At 43.1% G+C, this 26,307-nt stretch overlaps 5 protein-coding genes across 5 annotated transcripts; 1 reads left to right on the forward strand and 4 right to left on the reverse strand.

Annotated features, from left to right (window-relative positions):
• Window positions 1–14,374: 14,374 nt before the first annotated feature.
• Window positions 14,375–15,016, reverse strand: BT62DRAFT_1004915 (uncharacterized protein; the record flags this gene model as incomplete). Its single annotated transcript, XM_043177091.1, has 1 exon — window positions 14,375–15,016. The coding sequence occupies one exon, from the start codon at window positions 15,014–15,016 to the stop codon at window positions 14,375–14,377; it is 642 nt and encodes a 213-aa protein (XP_043040816.1).
• Window positions 15,017–15,235: 219 nt separating this feature from the next.
• BT62DRAFT_1075378 (Phosphoenolpyruvate/pyruvate domain-containing protein) lies at window positions 15,236–16,627 on the reverse strand (the record flags this gene model as incomplete). Its single annotated transcript, XM_043179112.1, has 9 exons — window positions 15,236–15,506; window positions 15,557–15,677; window positions 15,728–15,878; window positions 16,004–16,062; window positions 16,112–16,165; window positions 16,216–16,307; window positions 16,361–16,378; window positions 16,431–16,492; window positions 16,551–16,627. The coding sequence occupies 9 exons, from the start codon at window positions 16,625–16,627 to the stop codon at window positions 15,343–15,345; spliced, it is 798 nt and encodes a 265-aa protein (XP_043040817.1). The 3' UTR covers window positions 15,236–15,342.
• Window positions 16,628–18,236: 1,609 nt separating this feature from the next.
• BT62DRAFT_980335 (ARM repeat-containing protein) lies at window positions 18,237–21,598 on the reverse strand (the record flags this gene model as incomplete). The annotated part of the gene is made up of 15 exons (XM_043189501.1): window positions 18,237–18,260; window positions 18,317–18,555; window positions 18,604–18,700; window positions 18,755–19,089; window positions 19,137–19,278; window positions 19,336–19,407; window positions 19,460–19,604; window positions 19,653–20,296; window positions 20,346–20,456; window positions 20,508–20,657; window positions 20,706–20,858; window positions 20,908–21,186; window positions 21,253–21,357; window positions 21,429–21,487; window positions 21,559–21,598. 15 exons carry the CDS (start codon window positions 21,596–21,598, stop codon window positions 18,237–18,239), a joined length of 2,595 nt encoding a protein of 864 aa, XP_043040818.1.
• A 489-nt stretch (window positions 21,599–22,087) lies between these two features.
• On the forward strand, window positions 22,088–22,472 carry BT62DRAFT_892504 (U6 snRNA-associated Sm-like protein LSm7; the record flags this gene model as incomplete). Its single annotated transcript, XM_043183109.1, has 3 exons — window positions 22,088–22,175; window positions 22,226–22,297; window positions 22,354–22,472. 3 exons carry the CDS (start codon window positions 22,088–22,090, stop codon window positions 22,470–22,472), a joined length of 279 nt encoding a protein of 92 aa, XP_043040819.1.
• Window positions 22,473–23,462: 990 nt separating this feature from the next.
• BT62DRAFT_993580 (uncharacterized protein) lies at window positions 23,463–26,016 on the reverse strand (the record flags this gene model as incomplete). The annotated part of the gene is made up of 11 exons (XM_043190417.1): window positions 25,638–26,016; window positions 25,500–25,586; window positions 25,247–25,444; window positions 25,175–25,196; window positions 24,983–25,121; window positions 24,831–24,931; window positions 24,671–24,779; window positions 24,570–24,623; window positions 24,461–24,520; window positions 23,564–24,409; window positions 23,463–23,537 (listed from the first exon to the last, which is right to left on the reverse strand). The coding sequence occupies exons 1-11, from the start codon at window positions 25,927–25,929 to the stop codon at window positions 23,463–23,465; spliced, it is 1,983 nt and encodes a 660-aa protein (XP_043040820.1). The 5' UTR covers window positions 25,930–26,016.
• Window positions 26,017–26,307: the final 291 nt, after the last annotated feature.

The following is a 26,307-nucleotide window of genomic DNA, read 5'->3' on the forward strand; positions in this document are numbered from 1 at the left end:
ATAGTCCTCTACTGGCTAATGATTCTCAGTTACTAGCATATTCTAGTGTGTTATGCAGAATTTGCAAATTATAGGGCTGGACATGTAGCCTGCATATCAGCAAGGCCATTTTAAGGAGGAGTACTTTCCTCCTGTAACCATCTCAGCTGTAGAGCATACTCCTTGGATACAGAAGAACATACCAATTCCACCAGAAATATTTGATCAGATATATAAGATAATAAAAACTAAAATTGATGCAGGAGTGTATGAGCCATCAAACTCCTCTTATTGCTTGCATTGGTTTTGTGTGGTTAAGAAAGATGGAAAGAGCCTGAGACTAGTCCATAGCCTGGAGCCCTTGAATGCAGTCACAATCAAGCACTCGGAAGTGTCTCCAGCAACAGATGAGCTAGCAGAGCACTTTGCAGGACATTCCTGTGAAGGCACATTGGATCTCTATATAGGATATGATGAGAGAACCTTAGATGAGGGATCTAGAGATCTTACCACATTCCAAACATCATTTGGCATGCTAAGACTCATGACATTGCCCATGGGATGGACAAACTCTGTACTAATATTTCATGATGATGTGACATATATATTGAAGGATGAAGTACCTCACATCATTATACTATATGTAGATGATGTTCTGGTATAAGGACTGAAAATGTGCTATGAAATTAAAGATGAGGGATATGAAACTATCAAGAAAAACTGAGGGATTCACAGATTTGTGTAGGAGCACTTCCAGAATATGAACCATGTTGTACAGCACATGAAATATGCTGGAGGAACTTTCTCTGGTCATAAAGCTGTTCTTTGCACATTAGAGATCATAGTTGTGGGACACTGTTGCACCTATGAAGGCAGAAAACCCGAAACAGACAGAGTAGGAGTGATAATGTGATGGGGACCATGTGAAGACTTAGAAGATGTGCATTCTTTCCTGAGAACAGTGGGAGTACACAGGATGTTCATTAAGGATTATGCCAAGAAAGCAGATGCCTTGACAAGATTAACTCACTTAAAAGTACCATTTGAATTTAGAGATGAGCAGAGAGAATCAATGCAGATATTGAAGGATGCATTGTGCTCTAGCCTATCTTTGATGCCAATTGATTATGAACTGGACACAGATGTGATATTGGGAGTAGACACATCATACCATGCAGTTGGATTCCATATCTGTCAAGTCAATCCAGATAACCCAAAGTGAAGGAGATATACACACTTTGGTTCCATTGTTTTAAATGAGCAGGAAGCATGCTTTTTACAACCAAAATAGGAGCTCTATGGACTATTTAGAGCCCTGCATGCTTGCTGACATTGGCTCTTTGGAGTGAGAAAATTGGTGGTAGAGACAGATGCAAAATACATTGCAGGAATGCTTAGAAACCCGGATGAAGTTCCTAATGCTGCAATAAACAGATGGATAGAGTCTATTCTGATATTCCACTTCATATTGGTACATATCCCAGGTGAGAGACATGCACCAGATAGATTATCTAGGTGCAGTTTCCAGCCAGGAGATGAAGAATACTCAAACCCAGAAGATGAATACAGTCCACCAGAGGAGAAACCATGGGAATTCATCAATGAGACTGAAGATGAGATAGAAGACATTGCAGAATTTAAAGAGAGAATTGACACTCAGTATGGCTTTGTAACAGTTGCCAGAGTGGTACATGACTTCCATGAAGACAAAGTAATACAGAAAGCCTTGGAGCACAGTGAAACATGTGCAGTACTATATAACACAGGACTACTGCTCTCTGATGCTGCCAAGTACAGTGACATAGCAAGTTATGATGAATCATGAAGGAGCAGGTATGCAAAGATGCTAGATAAGCGATTGCCACAGGTAATTCAGTGGCATGAGAACCCTACCATGCAGGTACCTGAATTTAATGATAATCAATACCGGAACTTCATAAGATATGCAAAGAACTTCATGGTGGATAAAGGAAAGCTATATAGATGAGATATAGAGTTGGAATATAAGCTAGTCATCTATCCAGAGAAGAGGATGTATATAATGAAAGCTGCACATGATCAGCTTGGACACTGAGGTATATATGCGATAAAAATATTGATTAAAGAGAGATTTTGATGGCCAGAGATGGAGCATGATATCTCATGGTTTGTTAGCACTTGCAACATATGCCAGGAGCACCAGAAGACCATCAAGGCACCCCTAATGATGACCTTTACACCATTAATCTTCCAGGTATTACATGCAGACACAATGCACATGTCAGAGACATCAAACCATCACAGATATATTGTGCATGGACATTGTGCCCTAACTAGCTGGATGGAAGGATGAACCTTAGCAAGTGAAACTGCACAAGCAATCACAGAATAGTTATTTGAAGATATCAGCTGGACAGACTGACTTTATCTCTGTAGTAACACCACCTATGCCTAAATTATGCATGCCTTACCACTCAGACATCAGAATCACCTAAAAAACCAAAAGAGGAATCTCAATTGCTGATGTATGGCTGAACAAGGGCAGAGAGCCTCTGAAAAAGTGCACCATCACTTAAAGTTCATCAAACTAATGAACCAGTAAATGCTCAAATGCCTATAGGCTGAACAGAGATAGAGAACCCCATTGGCTGGCTAAAGCCATTTGAAACTGAATGGACTTGGCAAGCCATCAAGAACATGAAGGATAAAGAAGTGGTAAAAGTTGTACTCAAAAATTGGATACATAAGACTTAAGCTGAGGAGGTGATTGATGACATAATCACTGAGATGCAAGGAGTTGAATGATGTCAAGCCTTAGAATGGCTTGACAAATTACATGGACCATGAAAGTTCATCTGACAGGCTAAGACTTCAGGCTAAGATCTAGTAACTAAGGCCCAAATTGAGACACTCATATCTTGGAGTACCCACACTGTCATGATGCTGATTGACAGTAGATGCACAGGGAGTTTCATTAACCATGCTTTCATCAATAAGCACAATCTTCTCACTCAGGCCACAGCAGCTCTGATCTCTGTGTACAGCACAGACAGAACCAAAAACCAAGCCAGTTTGATCACTGAATATGTCAAGCTTAGGCTCACTATCAGAGATCATTCTGAATGGATCAACTTGGCAGTAACCAACTTAGGGACTAAGGAGATATTCCTTGGCCATAATTGGCTAATTTGATATAATCTGCTAATCAATTGAAAGACTGGATGCATCATGTTTGCACAATGCTAGTGCCAGAAGATTCCATTTAAACTATCAGATAAAGACCCTGAGGACCAGTGGGATGAAGAGATGGAAGATGGTGAGATGATTCTTGCTGTTGACCTACAAAGGGCCATTTGCATTCAGGCCATTCATCATGCCAATAATCTAGCAACAAAGGCCAATGCCAGCAAAGAGGAAAAGACATTTGAAGAGATGATGTCTGAATGGGCACAGGACTATCGGAACTTATTTGAAAAAGAAAGTTTTGATGAATTATCTGAATCAAAGCCCTGGGACCATGCTATAGAATTAATTCCCAACACAAATGTCAACCTGAATTGCAAGTGCTATCTGTTTAGCAACAACAAACAACAAGAACTGGACAAGTTCCTTGATGAGAACTTGTCCAGTGGATGAATCCAGCCATCAAAGTCACTGATGGCTTCACCCTTCTTCTTTATCAAAAAGAAGAATGGCAAACTCCAATCAGTGTAGAATTATCGGAAGCTCAATGAGATGATGATTAAGAACTGTTATCCACTTTCTTTAATTTCAGAGTTGATGGACAAACTCTGGAGTGCTAAGTATTACACCAAACTGGATGTTCAGTGGGAATACAATAATGTGTGCATCAAAGAAGGTGATGAATGGAAGGCTGCTTTTCAAACAAACTATGATTTGTTTGAACTGATAGTAATATTCTTTGGACTCATAAATTTGCCTGCAACATTCCAGTGGATGATGAATGACATCTTCAGAGATCTCATTGCCACTGAGAAGGTCACAATCTACTTGGATGACATTCTGATCATGTCTAAAACCAAAGAGGAACATTGGTGCTTGGTGCAATAGGTACTAGCACTGATGAGAAAGCATTGGCTTTTTCTTAAGGCTGAGAAGTGTGAATTTAAGGTACTTGAGACTGAATATCTCAGAGTCATTATCAGCAAAGGAAGCATCAGAATGGACCCTGTCAAAGTGGCAGGAGTAACTGAGTGGCCAGAGCTGACAAAGAAGAAGGAACTGCAATCATTCCTTGGATTCATTAACTTCTATTGATGGTTCATTTAGGACTACAGCAAAATAGTCTGACCTATGATGCAATTGACTGGGAATGCCCTATGGACTTGAGGAATTTCCCAACACATGGCATTCAATGACCTCAAATGCTAATTGGCTGAAGACATCATCCTGGCTATACCAAGCCAGGATGGAAAATTCAGGGTGGAAGCAGACTCCAGTGAAGGTGCCATTGAAGCTGTACTCTCACAAGAACAAGATGGCAAGTGGCAACCAGTCATCTTTATGTCAAAGACACTCACCATTACTGAGTGCAACTATGAAATTTATGACAAAGAACTCCTTGCCATAATGCTCACCCTTGCCAAATGGCAGCATTATCTCATTGGAGCAATCCAGACCTTTGAGATCTGGACAGATCACTAAAACCTCCAATACTTCTGTCTCCCACAGAAACTTAATTGATGACAAGCCCAGTAGGTCACAGAACTATCACAATACAAATATACACTGCACTATAAGGCTGGTGCAGCAAACAAGAAGGCCAACTTCCTCAGTCAGAGAGCTGACCACAACCAGGGAGGAGATGATAATAAGGAGATTGTACTCTTACAACCAGAACACTTCTATGCTATGATCATGCTCATGGAAGAAGAGATGCATGAACACATTAAGAGCACCACTAGAGATGCCCACAAATAGGATCAAAGAATTGCTCCATCACTCAACTATGAGAGGGGGCTAAAGAAAGAAGGAGGGTTGATCTGCTATAATGGGCAGATCTATATCTCAAGGGATCAGAGACTTTGTGGTGACATTATCTCCATCTATCATGATCACACAACTGCCAGACATCTCAGAATCACAAAAATGAAAGAATTAGTCTTGAGAGAGTATTGGTGGCCCAAAATAAACTATGATATCACCTGATATGTCAAGGCTTGTGAGGTTTGTCAATATAGCAAATCCTCAACACAATCTTGAGCAGCTGCACTCTACCCAAATGAGGTCCCTTCAGCACTATGGACCCACATTTTGGTGGATATGATAACTGGGCTTTCTGAAAGTGATAGCTATAATGCAATCATTATTATAGTCGATTGCTTCTCAAAGGCAATCATTTTGATTACCTGTTCAACAGAACTAACATCAGAAGGATGGGCCAAAATCCTATGAGATGAGGTCTATGCAAAATATGGCATACCTCAGGTAGTAATCTCAGACAGAGGACCACAATTTGTCTTTAAATTCTTGGATGACTTATATCGCCTCCTCAACATCAAATGGAATGCCTCAATGGCATACCACCCTCAAACAGATGGCCAGACAGAGCAAGTCAATCAAGAAGTTGAAAAGTATCTCTGACTTTTTATCAACCATCACTAAGATGATTGGACAGAATGGCTTTTATTAGCCACTTTTCAACATAACAACAGGATTCACTCAGCAACAGGAAAAACCCTATTTTTTATCAACTACAGATGAAATCCACCAGTCATGCAAAACAAATAGGTATACATAATAACATCAGCATCAACAGATTTTGCAACAACAATAGTAAAAATCCATGAAGAAACAGTATGACAAGCACCAACAACCTGCCTATGATTATTCAATCAATGACAAGGTTTGGCTGGACACAACCAACCTGCACCTCCCTTGTCCAAAACAGAAGTTAGCAGACAAACAAATAGGACTATTCAAAGTCATTGCCAAGATCAGCAACTCTATTTACAAGTTGCAATTACCAACAACTTGGAAAATCCATAATATTTTCAATGAAACATTGTTGACATCATACATCACACTGGCCTTTCCAAATCAAGAATGACCACCACCTCCACCACTAGAACTAATCAATGATGAAGAACACTATGAAATCGATGAAGTGCTAAACCACAAACTACACAAGATTAGAGCATGCAGTAGTGGGATGACAATGACAGTTGACTATCTAATCAGCTGAAAAGGCTATAAACCAGAATCAAACTAATAGGTCAACAAAAAATACATGAATGCAGAGAAAGCAATTTATGACTACAAATAATGAATCAACAAAGTGAACACAGAGAGGGTCATATTCAACATTATCTCTGAGCAAATACAACTATCTGCCATCAGCAGAAGATATACAGTGAAGAGCAATGTTCAATAAAAGGCACAACATGATAACAAGAGCAAGGAGGAGCTTCTATCAATACCTGTAATATAAGCAGAATACTCTGATAGATCTTCACTATACCATCTGAAGGGACTAGAAAGGACTGTGGATCCTCACATATGGATATATGAACTTATCTCTAATTAAGCTATCAGGATTATGGTCTTAAGGAGGGAGTAATATTATAATTTTTCCTATTTTCTTTTTCTTTTTTCTTGATTTATTCAGGATTGATCTCTATTTCTGCTTAGTCAGAGTGCCTAGATCTGGCACTTAGGATCATGAGAATGCTTAGTCATCAGCACCATCCCAATTCTGGTCACTGCTGTGAAGTTGCACAACAGTGTAAAGACAGAGAAGCCTTTCTTATCTTTGTGCAGCAGTAACAGCAGTAACAGCACAACAGCAAGACAATACTTTTTGTAGGTATCTTAGTGATACTGGACAATATACTATATAGCACAGCAAGGACAATTGGGTAGTTATATTCTTGGAATGATAAGGATTTAGTATATAAGTAGTGTAGCTCTCACTGTAATACTCCAGCTTCAAGCTAAAGTTTATTCTCCACCATCTTATTTTAAGCAACTTGTAACCATCTTAACTATATAATGCCAATCACACATCAGTGAACTCTGATAGTATAACCCAAAGTGTGAGGTTTTATCAGTTTATTATATGTTATTAGTCATATGGAATTTGAACTTAACAAAGGCAGCCAAGAAAAGATTAGATGGCTTTGACTTTTTCTTCAAACATACAAAGTCCTTCAGATGATAGAATGTAGCCTAGATATTCTATGGAGTCTCAGTTGAATTTGCATTTGGAGCTTTTGCAATAGAGTCCATTAGCTCTAAGTTTGCATAGGACTTTACAAACATGTTTCTGGTGATCTTCTGGGTTGTCAGAATATATGAGGATGTTGTTGAGGTAGACTACTACTGATATATCAAGCATGTCAGAGAATATATTATTCACAAAATGTTAGAATGCTGCTAGAGTATTTGTGAGGCCAAAAGGCATAATGCACTATTCAAAGAAACTGTAGCAGATCTAGAAGGCTGTTTTCTATTTATCACCCTTTGCTATGCAAATGAGATGGTAGATATGTCAAAGATCAAGCTTGATATAGATACATGTAGAGCAGATGGAGTCAAAGAGATCAAAAATGAGAGAAAGAGGGTAGCAATCCTTTTTAGAGATTTTGTTTAGACTGCAGTAGTCAACACAAAGTTGGAGTTTACTGGTCTTCTTGACAAATAGGACTGGAGCACTGTGTGGGGAGTGGGATAGAGTAATGAATCTATTGCACAGATTATCATCAATAAACTCTTGTAGGGCCTTGAGTTCAGATTCTGAGAGAATAAATAAGCCCAAGCAGTGGAGATGTTTCTTTCTCAAGATTAATTTTGAGATTGTATAGCCTGTGTTCAGATAGGTTTTTGGAAAGGGTATTGCTGAAAACATCTACAAAATCATAGTACTCTACTGGCACTGATGAAAGATCTGCCAGTTCTGCAGATGTAGCTTTGGCTTTAATATTAGGCAAAGAAGGCTGTAGTGTAAACTGCTGAGTGCCTTCTTCTGCACTGGCTTAGACAAATACAGCAGTAGATATGATGAAAATCTTTAGATGTGCTTTTATAGTAAAAGACTCTGAGAGAGGATAAAAATAGATGAGTTCATACAGAAACAGAGCCTGCTGGCTACCTAGAGGAGATTTGGAATAGAGTGAAGTTCTAGAGGTTAGACTGATAGAGTTCAGTGGAAACAGAAGTCCTGGAGTTGAGCTGAAAGGCTCAGAGAGAGATAGACTGTTGTTCTATAGGTATAGAAGTCTCAGAGATGCAGTGAAGGCTGTAGAATTAGTTGAAGTGGGATCCTGGTAGCTTGAGTGAAAGATGATACTGTTTTCAGCTCAGTCAATCAGTGGATTGTAGTGAGAGAGCCAGTTGTATCCTAAGACAAGATTGCAAAATGAATCCAGATGAGTGATATAGAAGTTGATGGAAAAGGTGTCTTCAGAAGAGAAATGAATAAGGATAGTCATAATTTAAAATATGTGGCTTCTGACAGAGCTATTGAATAATCAGAGTTGCATACTAGAGATGGTTTTAATAGAAATATTATTGGCAGCTACATACTTAGTGTCAACAAAGCAGTGGCTAGAATCAGAATTAACAAAAGCAAGAAAACACAAAATGATAGAAGCTGAAGATCTATCAGGCTCTATACTAGGTGATAATTCTGCTGAAAGTGAAAGATGGAAGAATTGGTTGAAAAGAGATGTTGCATTGAGAGTGATGACCTCCAGTGTGTGAATAGAGTCAATGTAACTCTGAACTCAGATGGAGAGAACAGAGTTGCTTTCTAGTTTTCCAACTCTATTGAGGCCAGTTTCTCAGAAGCAGTGTCTACTTTAGTTGTACAGCCTTTGGCAAAGGCTGCTGCCTTCTGTTTGTTGCAATTCTCAGTCTTATGTTTGGCTCCACAGAATATACAGAGGTTGTTCTAGTGCCAGCAGTCTTTTTCTTTCTGAGTAAGGCAGCTGTCTTTGCCTAGCTTATTGGCATAGAGCTTAGGAGTGGTGGATTTTAGTGTGGAGCCAGAGTCTGAGAAAGAAGAGTTGAACCCCTTGGATTTGAGATTGGAGAATAGGTTGGAGATCTTATTGTTCTGGTTTTCATAGGTAATTTCAGTCTTCCAGATCCAGTAGTGAGCATTAAGTTCTTGAGCAAAGAAGCATGTGTCATGAAGATTGTTGGGCTTCCCATAGTGAGCCATATCATCCTTGATGCAAGTGCAGAGGTCATAGTAGAAGGCATGGCAGAGAGAATCTCTGTACCTAATTTGTGAGGTATACTGATTGAATTAGACTATATACTTTATGATCTGATCCCCATCACACATCCAAAGATGCTTTAATGCATCTTCAGCATCTCTGATGGCATCAAAGAGACTGGAGTTGCTATGAAGCTCATCTAAGAAGACTGCATAGAAAAATTGCCAGACCAGTGGATTCCATAGATTAGAATTAAAGATGTCTGGTTTGAACCAGTTGAGTGTAGTGCTAGCCAGGAAGGAGATGGTATAGTTGACCTTATTGGCATCCACTGTAAACATGGTAGGTCTGTCATTAAAGTTCAACTGAAGAGAAATGATGAAGACCTTTAGTTTGTAAGGATCAGAGCTATCAAAGAGTTTTAGTTTTTTGATCTTAGTGTGGATAGTGGCTGGCTTGAGATTATTGAGAGAAGTAAAGACTCTTCATAGCAGGTTTATAAATTCTAGAAATATATTCTACTGGTTTGAATTGTTGCTTTCTGCAGGACTGTCAGAGCTATTTAGACCATCTAGTTCTTCTGATCCTCCTGGCTCTCCTGATCCATCTGGAAAGGGGTTTGGTGGGTTACCATTTGATCTCTGGTAGATGGGAATATAAGTAGAGGTATCTTCACCTCTATCCTCTGAGTCTAGGCTGTCTGAATTCTCATGCATATTGCTCAGAGATAAAGGGTCTGTCACAGAGTTGCTTTGGGTGCTATATATTATGCTAGTCTATCAGGCTCTATTGGTTGAGATGCTGATGGTGTTAAAAGAGTTAAAAGAGTCATCATAGTTGAGTTGGTGAGTAGTAAAGCTAAAGTGGGTGTAGGTTTCTCTACAGGAGAGTTGTTCTTTACTGAAGACTGATCCAAAGAGGCCTGGTTGTTTCTTTAAGATAGAGGCCAGGATGTCTTTCATGGAAAACATGTTGGAGTGGCTGGGTTGGTTTTGTTCAGAGTCAGCTTCTGTGGATTGGATCAATGTGGTGGATATAATAAAAAAATTTTAACTCAAGAGTTTGAGTTCAAATATACTGTTAGGAATATATCAATTAATTGGACTTGAGTGCATGCATGAAGGCCAGTAAAGTGCATGGGCATTTAATAAAGCTATTAGCAATGTCACTCTTGAGTCAGGACCTAAGAATTTGGATTGACAGAACAGAGTTCTATTAGAGAAGTGAAGAGGCATATTTTTCAGAGTGAAATCTAACAGACAAGATAAAGAGGAGCTGAAGTGAGTATAAAGTATAGATAGCTATCCAAGTTAATATTCAAAGTGAGTAATTACAGTGCTTATACATAGTTTATATACTATTAGTAGTTACTTCTGAGTCAGAGTCCATTGGGTTCCATTGTCAACTGTTCACTACCATGTTCAGAGTCTAGATACTATAATGTGAAATACAGATATGAAATGATAATGGTAAAATGAAATTAATAGATAATAGGGAATGGATGGAGTCCAGTGGAACTTGGTGATTGAGTTCTTGGTTGATCAGAATGATGCAGAGGCCAATGACATGCACATAACAACTCCAATGATCTCTGTCTCTATATCCTGCAGAACAACCACAACTATATTTTAGCAGGCTACTTTAGCTAAAACTGAACACTAGAGCTAGTCTGGCATAATTATATCTGGCCACAGATACATGAATATATTTGCCACTACATCAAGTCATGTACCATCTGTGAATGCAATGAGACATCTAGATATTGTCTCTATGGTTTGCTTAAACCTCTACCAGTCCTTGAATAGTCATAAAATTCCATTTCTATAGATTTCATCAAACAGCTGCCAGACTCTAACAGATTCACTACCATCCTAGCAGTCATTGACTATGCTAGTAAACAAGCTATCTTCATCTCCACTCATAACACTATCAACTCCATGGAGTTTCACTTCACTTCTGGTTATCATCTGAAGGCTGACAGACAAATCAAATGTGCAAACCAAATCTTGGAGCAATACATCCATATGTACTGCTTCTGCCAATAGGACAATTGAGATACCCTTTTACCCATCACCAAGTTTGTCTATAATAATACTTCTAATGCCTCCACTGGAATTTCTCTATTTTTTGCTAACAAGAGTTACTATTCTAATATCACTATCTATCCTGAATGAGATATCACCTCTGTCTAGGCCTGAGACTTCACAGTCAATCTTGATGAGCTTTATCAAGTTCTAAAAAATAAAATCTTCCAAGCTCAATTTTGCTATAAGGCTCAAGCAGACAAGCATCAGATGTTGGCACCTCTATTCAAAGTTAGCAACAAGATCTACTTCAGCTCCAAACAAATCAAGACTACTTATTCAATCAGAAAGTTCTCTGAGAAATACTTTAATTCTTTTGAAATCTTAGTCCAATCCAGTTCTCACTCCTTCACTCTTAAGCTTCTGCCAGACCTCTGCTCTATCTATTCAATCTTTTATGTATTACAGTTGGAACTCATAGAAGAAAACACCATTCCTAACCAAGTTCAACCTCTGCTGCTTCTAGTCAAAGTTAATAGAGAAGAACAGTACAAAATTGCTCAAATTCTTGACTCTAAGCTGGATCACTGGTTCTGCTGTCTGCTACTATACAAGATCCAGTGGCTAGGATACAAAGGTATCAACAAAGAATTTGCTTGATTACTGGCCTCCAAATTCTCTGCTGATGAATTCATCAAAGATTTTCATTGTCATTATCCAGACAAGCTAAATCTCTTATCTAAAGTCATCTTCTAAACACCCTTCTAATCCTATCCTCATTTTATCATCTCTCTGGCCTCATTGGATTCCATTTTCATTCTATTCAATTGAAAACCCTATCTCTTCATAATTTTCACCTCAAATTTCAAAATCAAGAAATCTAACTAATTCAGCCCTATTCAGAGCCTGGCTATTCTCTATCTATGTGTTTTAAAAATATATATGTACAAGTAAAGCAAGGACTGCAATTAACCAGAGTCTGACAGATCCACCTCACTCTCACCCTTCTTCAACTCTTCCATATCTGTATTCAAACTCTTCTTCATAATGACCCTCAGATCTTTAACCTCCTGATCTTTTCCATTCTCATACCTCAGTCTGATCTTCTTCCACTTTTCCAATTCAGATTTCTTGCCAGACTTATAATCATCTAACAGATTTCCTACTGTCTGCCAAAGATCTACTACTTTCTCTCTCTAGTCATTTATTTAATCCATCAACTTGTGAAGCAGTTTTGAAATCTTGTGGAGATCAGTGGAGACCTTCCACATTAGTAACCATGTCACTTGTGCTAGTCTCCTTGTTAAACAAACAGACAGTCTTCTTGACTTTATATTAACTACAAGTTCACCCTTGACTGATGCCCTCAGAGGCCAGTTGTGTAAAACACTTAACATTATCTTGACAATACACACATCATTCTAGTACAACTATCAGTAAGAGAAAAAAAAACTCACTCTCATCAACCATCTCTCCTTCACTCTCTGCCAAGCCTATTACTTCCAATCTCACCTTCTTCTTCAGATTTGCTGGCAAATCTGTCTCACTATCTTTCACAATGCTATCCAACTTAACTTTCCTCTTTCTCTTCTTCTTCACTGGAGCTGCTGCCTTTTTTTTGCCTTCTCAAATTTTCCTCCAAGTCCCTTCAGACTCCTACTCTTTATCTTCATTTTCCCACTCAATCTTGGACTCTGATGGCATCAAATCAGTCACTTTTCAGAAACAACAACCAAGATCAGTGAATCCTAGGCAGTACTCAGCTAGAAACTGTCACTGCCTTATTTTGATGGCTTCCACAAGAGAAATCTTGGGTGCCACTTCTTCACCAGTGATCTTAGCTGTCTCTTTCATCCATTCCTCAGCAGCAATTCTCTTGGCCTCTGCCACTTCTGCTATCTCTCTGGCCAACCTTTCATCCTCCAACTTTTTGGCCACTGCCTCTGCCTCCAACCTTTCCTTCTCCTTCCTCTCCTCCACTGTCTTTTGCAAAGTCTTCATCTTTTCTATCCAGGCTGTGCATTGAGCCTTTGCTTTCTCTCTAAGTCACTCTCATTTTCATTCAGTATGCCATTCAATGGCCTTTTGATACTCATCCTCTATAGAGCTTCACTCCAAACAAAATATTTCCTTCTCTTCATTAAGCCCATCAGAAGTCAGAGCCTGCATAAAGGGCTCAGGCATGATAGACAAATGATATGCAGCAACAAAGGACATGGCAAGCAATGATTAAGGGGAAAAGTGTGGAGATGATAGGAGTAGGAGATTAAGTTATAAAATTCCTATGGTCACAAAAAAATTTTTCCTTGTGCTTCTCTGTCAGGCATTGGGATCTGTGCTCTTAAGGGCAAGAACACTAAAGGGAGGATACTGTCACACACATGCCACTGGCCCCACTTCACACTGACTTCAAGCTAGGATCCAACCACTATTACTTAACAAGTTCTACCAGCCTCTAGCTGTTTCCTATTACCTACTCATTTCATTTTATCTTTATTATTTCACATCCATATTTCACATTCTAGTATCTGGACCCTAAACACAGTAGTGAATAGTTGACACTAGAGCCCAACAGATCCTGACTCAGAATTAGCTACCATTAGTATATAAACCATGAACAATTACTGTAGATACTCAGTTTGAATACCAACTTGGCATCTACTCTTCATGCTCACTTCAGTCTTCTCTCTTATCTGATGGATTCTGCAGAACATCTCTCTCCTCATCTCTCCAATGGACTCCATTCTGTCAATCTAAACCTTGGGCTTTGACTCAAGGAGGACATTGCCAACAGCTTCATTGATGCCTATGCATTCCACTGCTCCACACATGCACTCAAGCCCAATCAATTGGCACATTTCTAACAACATCCTGTAGAAGGAAGTCTATAGTGACTGAATCTGGATTGATGGAATCTGCAAGAGAATTTGGGCAATCCAACATTCTGGCATGCTAAGTAAGGAAAGAATCTGAGGGAAATTGAAGGAATTAGGTGGAAATTATTAGAAAAGGAGTAGTCTAGTATAAATATGAGAAGTCAATAGGGAAACTCCTCAGGGGTTTGTAACCCAAAGACTAAAGGTCTTACAAGCATGTACTCTGGATACAGTCCAAATCTTAACATGGATGTGTAACAAGGACTGTTGGTTTCCAATCCTGTAACCTCAGAAGAAGAATATAGGAAAAGTGATTTCCCTGTATCCATCAATGTCAAATGAATGCAAGACTGGCATGTGGTTCCTTATCTATACCAGTGTGACCAAGAACAATGAAACCCCATAGCCATGCCTTTGCCTCCTCCTCTTGGAATAAGTTGATATACTGTTCCAACAAGGCTTCAGTATTGGTATGGTAATGAGGGTCAACTACATGTTCACTGGATACTTTATCAGTATATTCCCTTTTCTGTGCTCTGTCCTCGACGAGGTCTTCCTCATGAATGCACTTCATGCTGATAGTCGGTTCTGGTTGGGTCAAATCTGCGTGCTCCGTCTGACTGTCGGCCCCAACGGTTATGATGGGGTCACCCGTTTTTTTGGCCTCCAGTATATCATGCAGAGCAGCCTCATACTCTCGATGTATGAAAGGGCAGACTCCCAATCTCTCCAAGATCTGCATCGTAACAGAAGGCAAGTCGGAGAAAGACGATGTCGTCTCTGGTACTCTGACATTGATACGGTTTTGTGGGTCATTACACAAAACAGGTCCCTTGGTGAATGGAGGCTTCTGGTTAAGCCAGATGTCTTGAAAAACGCTGTACCAGATCTGTTTAGAAAGCGAGCTAGCAATGCGCTTGTTAAGTGGCATGCCTATGGCCATGGATTCCGAAATATCCACTGAGATGTGCGACATTTTGCGGTGGGAAAGGCGAAACAGGAAGTGGACAGAATTAGCATTCCCACCCGGGGTAGCTATGCCTGTCGTCATAGACAGAGAATAAAACATTGAAACACATAACAGGGGGATTGTTAATGGCCGCCTTCCGGCATAGTTGGACCACACGTCCAAAGCAAGTCCAAGAATTTTTGAGACCCGCCTCTTGGGTAGGATCGAAAGAAGCTGTCAATGTAGAGGTGGCTGGCAGTCAAGAACGAGGCTTATGAATTATGAATATCATTGCCAGCCGCAGCACATGGACCCCCTTGCCCCTAGCACTGAGTTGAGTCTAAGTATCTACTCTACAAGTTATACCCAGAGCCAGCGGCCGCGAAAGCGTTGTTCTGTCCTGTGGCAGCATGCAATGCAGCAGCGAAGCCGTCTGTGATCGTATCTATATCAGTCGTGACGCTGACCATGTCGAAGCCTTGGGAGAAACGTTTCTCAGCTTGCTCTCCGGTTAAACCTACATGGGAACATCATCTTTCAAATCCATACTAGGAAAAGGAGGCTTACAGAAGATAGCAGCAGATTTTCCCGCCTTCTTGCATGCTTCAAGGATCTTGGAGATGGCGGCTTCATGCTCGACGCCACCAAATTCGACGCCCATGGACACAGCCAAGTCAAATGGACCAATCTGTCCCTCGCTCAGTTATATGATACTCCAGGGATGGTGGCTGCACTTACAAACGCGACATCAATATCTTCTTTGACGATGTCTTCAATTTCCTTCACGGCATTAGGATGCTCAATCTGGACAGCAATAACAAGATCCTCGTTCGCACTTTCCTTGTAGGATCCACCTAGTTGGCCAGTTGCGTGTGTGAACATGGGACCTTTACGAGCGGTTCAGTTATTTTTTTCTGCCGGGTACAAAAAGCACAAAAAGGGAAAATTAGGTACCAAAACCTGTAGATAAAACGACCATTAGCGTGGTGTAGTGTCAAATCAAACCAGGAAGACATACCGCGGATGCCATGGGGAGGATACTTGGTTGCTTGAACCACCTTGCGAACTATTTCCTGAGAGGTATTCAATCATGGATCTTTTTCCTTTCGAAGAAACACTTACAGTGCTATTTGCCATGGGAACCATTAACCCATGAGCACCGGAATCGAGCGCGCGCTGGTAGATTAAACAGATCAACCCTAACGCTAAAACTAAATCAAACACACCTTGATCAACCAAGCCTCTTCAGCTGGCACGCGGATCAAAGGTGATGCGCCGCTAGATGCAATAGCATTTGTGAGATCATAGAAATGGCTCTCTGAAATCCGTTATTAAGATCAGCACTCTTCCACCATTACGGCCCACTTGTACCATCGATCAGTCCATGTTCTGTGACATTACAGCGTTTAGTCGATATCCTCAGACGGGGGGAAACGCATACCTCCGTCAATCAGGACCCATGACACATTCTTCGTATTTGCTATGGTGCGTGCAATGGCCGTGCTGTGAGTACACAGTAGGCGTTGAGGGATGCTGACATTTCCGGGGAGATGGTACTCACCTTGGAAGAGTCAACCAAGCACCTGCGGCTGGTTCTCCAGCGGAGAGTTTCTTGCGAAGGGGGATATTGAGAGGCATCACAGGATAGGTTATTTTTTTAACCTCCTAGCCGAACAGGCATTATTTTATAGCATCTGTACCATGAGACTACGGGATAGGAACAATTACGGGGCGATCGGGCCGCAGGCAGGCTAATTCACGTCCGACCAGTCTGATTCCGACCATGAGGACAGTCAAATCCTTCCCCACTGCCGCGGAACGGTATAAGCACCAGGAGTACTGTCTTTTGGCATCTTTCAATATGTGTGACTTTGGAACTGCTATTAGGAACTGAAGAAGGGCAGGCGTGTTTCCTTAAAGAGTCCGGACTACCGCGTATTTCTCATCGATAAGTGCTGAACTTGAATATGATGCTACTCATGAGCTTGTTCTAGTACCAGGGTTGTTCCCCACATTGGTCATAGGCGAGTCTCAACAGTACCGCCCAAATTGTGGACCAAAGCAGCACAGCTACTTCTGCGCTTTTACTTTTCTATTGCCTACACTCAGTTGCCGTTCTTCTGCTAAAAATGCTCTTTTACGACCAACAGTACATCTTGCTAACCGTACGATAGTTCTCGTGATGAACTGTAGCCAGAAAAGTCTCTCTTCCTTGTACCTTTGCCCGGAGATCTGGCTTCCCTGTTAGTAGTATGGAAATCTTGCAACGATTGCATGCCCACCCTTTCATTTTGACTGGCGACCACACAGAAGGCATACCAAAGAAGGTTCTCATAACTTTGGGAAGACTGCAGGTCATTGAGACAGACAGCGTCATATTATTTGTCCCAAAGATCGATGATTTGCCCCGGGACCCATGCACAATGTATCTGATGGGAATTTCTCTACGCTGGATTCTTTTCCAGTTAAGTGGTAGTCATAGCATCACAATCCCAGTCTTAGGTGGCCCTCCTTGGCTGTCCATTATATAAGATGTTCCTTATGGAAGCCATAAAAGATATTTCTCCGCTCTGATCTATCCTTTCGAATGCGAAATCCTTCATGGCCACAAAGTTGACCTCCAAGTGAAGAAACGGATGCTGACCATATCATTGATATGGTATGGTATATACATAAACGTTAACTTATCATCAACAACGATCGTGCTACTAGGTCGTACGTAATAAGTATCATCTTGTGGGTGAAACAAGCAAATGACTAGGGATGCATCTAGTTCCAACTTCCACGAAGCCAGGCAGAAAAAGAAAAGAGCGGAAGGCCTGCGTACCTATGAGATCAACGGTGCAACGCAGGTCGAAGCCCAAAGTTTCAGAGTAACGTAGAGGAAGAGGAATTTAGAAGAAGGAAATTTTCTGATGCTAAGATTAAAGCACATTCTGTGGGCGATGGAGGAGGGTAAAAATTAAAACTTGTAGAAAGCAGGGATGGTAAAGGATACAGGTAATCATTGGCTAAGTGTGAACAAGTGTGAACCAAAAAAACAACAAAACAAGGGAAACGACGAGTAACTGATAGGCTCAAAAGCTGCCTTCTATACATGCAATGATCAAAAATATGCCTCCTTGAGATGGCTGATGTACGTCGTGAAGAAAAATGTGAGATATAGATTGCATGCAGTACGGAAAGACCGTGGAGGGAATGACGGAATCAAAATGAAAAAAGAAAAAAAATAAGCGGGGACCATCAACTATTGCGTCGCAATCTTCACCATCTACAAGAAAGAACAGTTCAAAGAGGAATGACGAAGCAAAGTCGGAGAAAACACACCTCTCGTGCCCAACGCATAGTTTTCTTAGTCTCCAGGCTCATGCGCTGCCTAGCTCGGAGCTCACTGGCCACCCAATTTTGCAAGAGCAGTGGCTTTAATTGCCCAGCTGGGAAAGAATCTGCGAGATCACCAAGAAGACCATATGACAATTTGACGACAGGCTCCGTCCGCTCCTCGTCAGATAAGGACCGATATATCAACTCGAGAATGCTAGGAGCGTGCGGAAGAAGGATGGGAACTGAGGCCAACGTGAGTATAATAGTCCCGACTGGGTGAAACAACTTACCCTTGGGCGTATTCTTGAGACCCGTGACAATGCCGGTGTAAGCCTCCAGAATCCCTTCGCGTAATTGTCCGACGTAATCCAATAGATCATAGTCGAGCTGGAAAAAGAAGGCTTAGGGCACTTTATGCAACACAGCGGTCTAGATACTCACCGGATTGACTTCCACAGCGCCCGCCTGCTTCAAAACGTTCATAGTCGTATCGAGATACGGCTCGAAGCCCGCACCAACAGCGAGCGCAATATCGCCGAAACAAGACAAGATCGTAATCTTGACGTTCCGGTTGAGAACGTCGCTTTGAAGGTTCTCGAGTAGCACAGTCATGAATGGATTAGCATACTGAGCGCTTTGGTCTCCCAAGGCGCGTGAAATGTCACCGATGATACCGACAGCAACGGTACATAACTGTGTATCTTCATGGGCTTTGAGAGCAGGATAGAGATAAGGAAGGAAGGCGCCGATGTACGGCGCAAAAGCAGTTTCGAGAGCTAATACACGTGTCAGTGGGTGATAGATGCGACACCAAGTAACTTACCAGAAGCAAGGGCCCCTACAACAAGGAACGCGTCCTCCAAGACTGTTGAAGTCTTTCCGGCGGCTTGTATTAGCTGCAAAACGAGGGTCATAATGCGGTCCGCCAGGGGCTGTATTCCATTGTTCAACTTGCGAATGACGCACTGAAGGGAAATTAGACCGGCAAATACTACGTAAAACAAAATGAATGGTGTACGTACAATGGCAACGGAGCACAGATTGCTCTGGAGCTCGTTCCAGTTATTGCTGTCATCCACACCAACAATTTGGTTCTGAACAAAGAGTCAACACAAAAAAGTGAAGCACAAATTCGCCAAGACATACATGGAGACTAAGAAGATGCTCCATTCTTTGCAATATCGTTACAACCGTATTTTGAACGACAGTGATAGCATCGGGAGTGGCATGTGTAAGATACGATGTCATCGCCTCATACGCCGCGGTACGATAGTTGGCTTCGTTAGAAGCACTAGAAAATGTCGTCAGTCAAGATATGATATCATTGATGGGCATCCACCTCTCTGTCACTCGCAGAAGGGCTTGTACGACGCCTTCATAGTAAGGCGATAAAGGTCCTGATTGCGCCGCCTCTGCATCGTCTTCGTAGTACACAGCGAGTTGATCCGCCAGGTTCATTAAAGCCCAAGCACAATTCGTGACAATGCGCGGACTGTCCTGAAGGCCAGAAACCAAAGCCGAGATTAACGGGTGAAGCTGCATGTCTGGTTTGATAACCACGATGAGAAGATCGCAAATACGACCCAAAGTCCACGCCGTCGTGTCTTTTACATGCGTGTTGGCATCCGCCATCATACTGATAAGGGTCGGGAGGGCCTGTTCTGCGAGCGGTGTCAGTACAGAAGGATCGGGGCCCTCGAGGACGGATCCGAAAGCCATTACAGCGGCCTCCCGCCGATGCCAATCTTCGGACGTGATGTTGCCTTCGATGAATGGAAGAACAGCCGGGACAATAGCGTCTTGGACTGCCCCTGCAAGCAAAGACATGCACGTTCCCGCCGCCATGGAGACATTCCACTCATCTTCATCGGCATCTTCTTCTTGCTTGGTCAAAAGCATTAATAGAACGGGGACAATCTCAGGCAAAGCGATTTTTGCGAAATGCCTAGACTCTCTTTCAGGTTGCTCGCCATAATCAATGGCCTATTTGTCAATCAGCCGCGACTCGCGATCAGACAGAGTTAACACGCACCTCTTGGGCTTCAAGAGCTAGTTCTACTTCCTCCTCACAGACAGTAGACCAGAACTCGACGGCTTGTAAAGCAACTCGCTCATCCGAATGTTTCATGCCAACGACGGTCAGCTACAGATGTTATCAGCCAGCCATCAAAGGAGCACGAGGGGAAACACGTACACCAAACAGGGCTTGTTCCATGTAGAAACCCATTTTTTCGTAATATAAACTCATAATCCTCACCAAGCACTCAAAAGCACCAACTTGAACAGCAACAGATGCACTTTGAGTGGCCTCACAGACAACTTGCATTATATAGTTCCTTTCCCCCTGCAAAGTCATTAGCGTTGTCGTTATGCCGATGCGTTGCAGACTCACATCTCTCTCAAAGTTATCCCGGACAAACTCGAGAGAGTTGTAGAGAGCGTGGATAGCCGCCAGCTGCACATCGGATGATGGCTCCTCCTTTCGTGCTCCATGGATAACGGCAGTCAGAATCTCGTTCGCACGCAAGCTGAGGATTTCGGGTTTCTGAAGAAACGGTCAATGTAATGTTGAGGGCCCATGAACACCCACGCACTATTGTTTCGCAGATAAACCCGATAGTCTGAAGGGTAGCAATTTTTAAGTTGGTGTTGGGCTGATTGTTAACGAAACCGAGTAGTATCTCAATGAGGTCCTTCCATTGATCCTGCGGTAATTCTACGGCAGCGATGGCAGCGACAACTTGAGAAGCGAACTGGCCAGCTTTGAGGTTTGGCGAGGCCAAGGTCATTAAGGCATCTTGCTTGATCTTGGCCTTCGTGTCGGGGTTAAGGGTCAACCATCGGTTTGAATACTCAGTTTGCCGCGATGTTTCCTGTCGAAGATGAGAAAATGAGCATCCGTGTTCGAAAATGGGAGATATCAATGACAAGCCACACACCCGTGCAGTCAACGCATTTTTGAGAGCAAGTCCGGCGGCATTACGGACATGCAGGGGCGTTGAGTCCTCCAAAAGGACGGCAGAAAGCATGAGCATATATTGAGGCTACATTGCGAAGAAAAAGAGGAGGAAAAGGTAAGAAGAGCTGAACAATGAGGACAGAAATGAAGACGTGCGTAGTTTTCCCGTGAGGCACTCTCGAGTTGTTGCGTGGCATCCTGACGCGTATTCGAGTCTGTACGAGAGAGAGAAAAGCACAGATAATACTGAGAAAATGACGAGACGCGCAAAAAGATAGGGACGGACCTGCGGACAAGGTATTGGCAAGGAGGTCGGTTGCATTCATGACTGAAGGATACGATAATGGTTCACGAAATATATCGGCGCAGCTGGCAGAGCAGAAAAGGCAGAAATACAAAGGAGTAATGGCGCCGGCAGCGTCGAGGGAAGGAGTTAAAAGGAAAGGAAGATGAGCGCGGTGATGGTGAAAAGGACAGAGAAGGTGGCTGCCACCGAGCTGAACTTGAATTGTCCTGCAGCTTACAGCCACACCGTCTTTTTATTCTCTGCTAGTATTCTTCTCTTGTTTTATCCTTGGACCACACTTGTTAACGGGTATGTCTTGGCCTTATTGTCTCTCACGTCGTGCTCATTGTGCTGTTGTGTGGCACAGCTTTTTTCAAGCGCGCGCCCCAATGGCAGACCGAGTGAGTTTTCTGTGGCAGATTTGCAGCTTATGTGTCAATTCAGACCTTAGGGCCGTGGTATGGCACCGAGAGGTCGTGGTGCTGGCAGTAGCACCAGAGGGCGGGGCCCACCAACGAGTTCCTTGTCGATGGACAAGCCAAAACGCGAGGCTATCCTAGATCTTTCAAAGTACGTCAACGAGAGAATTAGAGTCAAGTTTACCGGTGGACGAGAAGGTGAGATTCTTTCCTGCGATAAGCTTATGTCTCCCCTCATAGTTCGATAGTCACCGGTATTCTCAAGGGCTATGACCAGCTGCTAAATCTTGTCCTTGATGAGGTCGAGGAAGAAATTCTAGGTTAGCCTTCTACATTCATTCTCCTTTTTTTTCTGTGCGCTGAATTTGCCGTACAGAGCCAGAAGCACACAAGCGAAGTCTAGGATTGGTCGTCCTGCGTGGACCAACAATAACCCTTCTTAGCCCTGTTGATGGTTCCGATGAAATTGCCAACCCTTTCCTTGCACCAGAGTAGATGCCCTTTTCTGTCTGTATTCACGATCACTCTATAGTAACTCTCCATCTCCAATGTACGATATTATTTCGAGTATATCAACCGTGTCTTATGGTTACATGAGAAATCCAAATATCAAACAGCAGAGCATGCCTGGAGCTACGAAATTCTACTAGTAATACTGCATGGTGCACTGATTCATAGGGTAGCAGGAGGGAGAAGGGGAAAATGAGGCAGACATAAGCACTGGCCATAATAATGGATCATGGATGGAACGGTGTGAGAAATATACCGTATGCATGGTTAGTCAAGGGAGTGTTGGTGGCCTGTTTTGTGCACCACAAAGGAAAGACTGGCTGTTAGGCAAGAAATGGCGGCAGAATGAGTAGGTGTTATCGTTTCTCGACAACGGGTTTATCGGTGTCAGTATTATCGGACTGGTCCCCATGCAGGGTAGATAATTTAACAGCCAAGCTAGCACCATCAGATGGCAGGCGTGATTGCGTCGGCGAGACACTCTCCGTTATTGATGGGCCCGTTATGAGTGATGTTGATAACGGTGTAGATGGGAGATCACGCGGTGACGGCGACCGCGATCCTGACGCCTCATATCCTGTTGAGGAGGAAGTCGGCGAGCTGCCATTCGAGTATACATCTTCGCCCTCGGTATTGATCCTCGGGGGAAGGGTCCTGAGAGGTTGCGGGGGTGATGGTGGACAGGCTGTTTTGGAAGAATTGGAGGAAGAACTATCGATTACAGTGGTTTGCGGAAACGTAGAAATGTGAGAAAGTGGCGGAGACGCAGTGATAGTCGAAGTCGAACGCGAATGCGAATGTGACCTGGTATTTGCGGTTGACGGAGTCGGGGTATCCAGACCTCCTGAGGACTTGCCATGAGTCCTTTCATCCTCATAAGGAATAGCGATGCCTCTTGACGAATGTACAGATGATAACAAAGGCGGAAGGCTGGAAGAATAAATATCATGCGGAATAGATGCCATGTAATATTGATTATGCTGCTGGTATTGCGAAAGCAAAGGCGAATGTGATCCTTGAGAGGGGTATAGAACGTTTGGGCGAGGCGACCTAGTTGTGCCAGTTTGATAATATACAGTGGCGGAATCTGAAAGATGGCAGTCAACCGGGGAATCAGGAGAAGACGGGAGTGGGGAAGTAAGGGCCGTAGATGACCAGAGAGAACCTTTCGGTGATCGTGCGGACGAAGACCGTTTAGAAGGATCAGGTTTGAAAACAGAAGAAAAGTTGTCAAGCGTGACCTTCGAAGATGTAGGTGAAGATTCGCTGAGGCGCTCCAGGCGGTGAAACCGTCCCCGTGCGCCTGTTACAAGTCTCGATAAAACATCGACACCAGCGTCGGTATGGACAGGACCCAGCCTCGAAGGTGGTAACCAAGGCGATCGACGGGTACCATGATTGGAGACCGACCCCTCAGTGTAAGAATGAATCGAGCGAACATCGTCAGACTCGGTAGCATCAGAACGATCTTCATCGGTGAGAACTTCACTTGAAGAGTCATTATGTGCTTCTTCCCGTTCGCGTGCTTCTGTAGAAGCGGTTGCCAATGAAAGGCCATTTTCAAGCTGGTTTTCAAAAAGAGTATGATCCGCAGATGGCGCCTCGGGTGGGGGAGGGCTGGTCCATTTCCCTCGTTTGGGTGCCATATGTTCTGGAGGGGGACGGATGACGACTGGTGGAGACCGACCACTCGGCTCCGAGAAATGTGTTGGCGGCGAAAACCGATCAGAACCACCTTTGGGTCGCATGGACTGACTTCCAACACTATATGGAGTCTGCGGAGGAAGGTTCGATAATCGAGGGGCAGGCGCCGAAACCAAATCTTCATCTTTACGCTCCTCACAAAGCTCGGCCAGTGCCAGGATAGCACGTTCTGGGCGTGCGGCAAGGACCCTTGATGCTCGCATGAATTCGCCGCGGATCTTGATAAACAGTAAGCGATCGGTTGAAAAAAGAAATTACGGATTGCTCACTGTATACAGGCCGTCTTTAGTGACACATCTTGCCACGTTAAAATCGGTTTCGAAAGGATCCTGGTCTTGTTGTGAGCGATGAAGGCTTAACAGGACCCGAAAGGCATACCTCAATGCAAAACCGATTTCGTTCTCGTGCATCGTTGAAGCGTCCAGCAGATAGCTTCACTTATCAACAAATGGTACACCAACATGAAAATCCAGACATACATCGTTTTGCCATCCCTTGCTCGCCTTTTTGATAAGTCCAGCCCGAATGGAAGCAACGCCCGTATTGTACGAGAAGTCGCGAGAATAGTAACGGAAGAAATCAATTAACCTGCAATTATGCTGTCGAAGAAGTGATCACGGATAATCCAATGGGGCTCACAGTTCTGCAACAGTCTCCATATTTTCGGAGTGCCAACGTTGCCGTAAGAGATCAATATCATCGAAGAACCAAGTGTTGTGTTCTCCAAGATGCGTATCTTCCTGAAAGAGACGTCAGCCAAACGTATAAGCGCGCGCTAGAAGCGCTCGCACCTTGGAGATGGGACGTAAAGGGGGCATTTGCTGAAGGTTTGGCAATATTGGGGGATTTTTGACGTGGACGAGGAAGTAGATTACAAGGAGGACGTATCCATAAGACGACAGGGTACCCCTATAGGGCGAGTTTATTTTCCTGTAGACGGTGTGAGGCAATGAATTATTAAGAAAGCTGGTCTACCGGCGTACCGGCGTTTGCTCCACACTTTGACTTGAGAAGCGTGTTGGTAAGTTGTCAGAAAGAAGTGGTACGAGACTCACGAAATAATACTAGTGTTCGGACACGCGTTGGATCTATCATGGCGTAGCACATGAGTAGCCGTGTGTTTTCCAACGCCAGCCTGTTTTCGAAGCCTATATCACAGGCAATTCCCAAGGGTAGACCAGGTGACGGATCGAGGGTAAGTTTAACGATTGGTATTCTGGCATGGGGTAGCGGCTTGACGTGGAATTTAGTTTCTTGGGAGAAAATATGAGAACTTCCCGCCTTTGAAGACTATCCATATGGACTCACCGCGCTCAAGAAGGTCGCCTAACATGGTTACAAGATCGGAGGCGGCCAAACGTTCGTCGGAATCGATGAGACAGCAAAGGTCCATGTCTGCATGATAGTTGTGAACTTTGTCCCGACAAAACGCGGCAGCAGGCTCACCAGAGTTGCGAAGGCTAAATCCATTTGCGGTGCTGCCAAAGGACAAGAGTCTACTGTCTGGCTCGATCGTGCGAATAAGTCTTTCCAGCAGCTTGCGCACATCCTCTTTTACAGCCATTTCTTCGGCGGTCGGAAGCAGCTGGATGACAAAGTCGAAAAGGCATTGCGACAGCTCTGCAACGAAGCGCTGTTTCGAAGGCTGCCGTGGGTGGTGTATTGGTGATCCCGACGTGTGAACGTCACGGTACTGCTGGTGCATCGACTGAGGGCTCAATGTCTGGGTATACGCCATTCGGGCGTCCAGAATATTCGAGAGAATTCCTGCCAGCAGACGAAAGAGGTTCGTAGGGAGAGATGGTCAGTGATCCCTCTAGTCAAGTGCCTCAAGGGACTTTCGAACCGTTATATCAGCTTTATAGTGCCTTCCCATATATGGTAATACCGGCACTCTATCGGCAGCGACAGATTGGACACAAATAACTCTTGTTGTTGTTCTTATTTATATATTACAGACAGCGCAAATGTAGGCCAATGCTAGTGTACACGACTGTGTGATGACTACTAGTACTAGTAGTGCAAACTCAAGGTGAAGCCTGTTTGTTTTTCACCACAGGATCACCAATTAGAAAGGCAGCCATTCATGATATGGGAAATACCAGCAGACCGATGA

Source organism: Guyanagaster necrorhizus (assembly GCF_019112545.1).
Source record: "Guyanagaster necrorhizus MCA 3950 unplaced genomic scaffold BT62scaffold_10, whole genome shotgun sequence".
Classification (NCBI taxonomy): domain Eukaryota; kingdom Fungi; phylum Basidiomycota; class Agaricomycetes; order Agaricales; family Physalacriaceae; genus Guyanagaster; species Guyanagaster necrorhizus.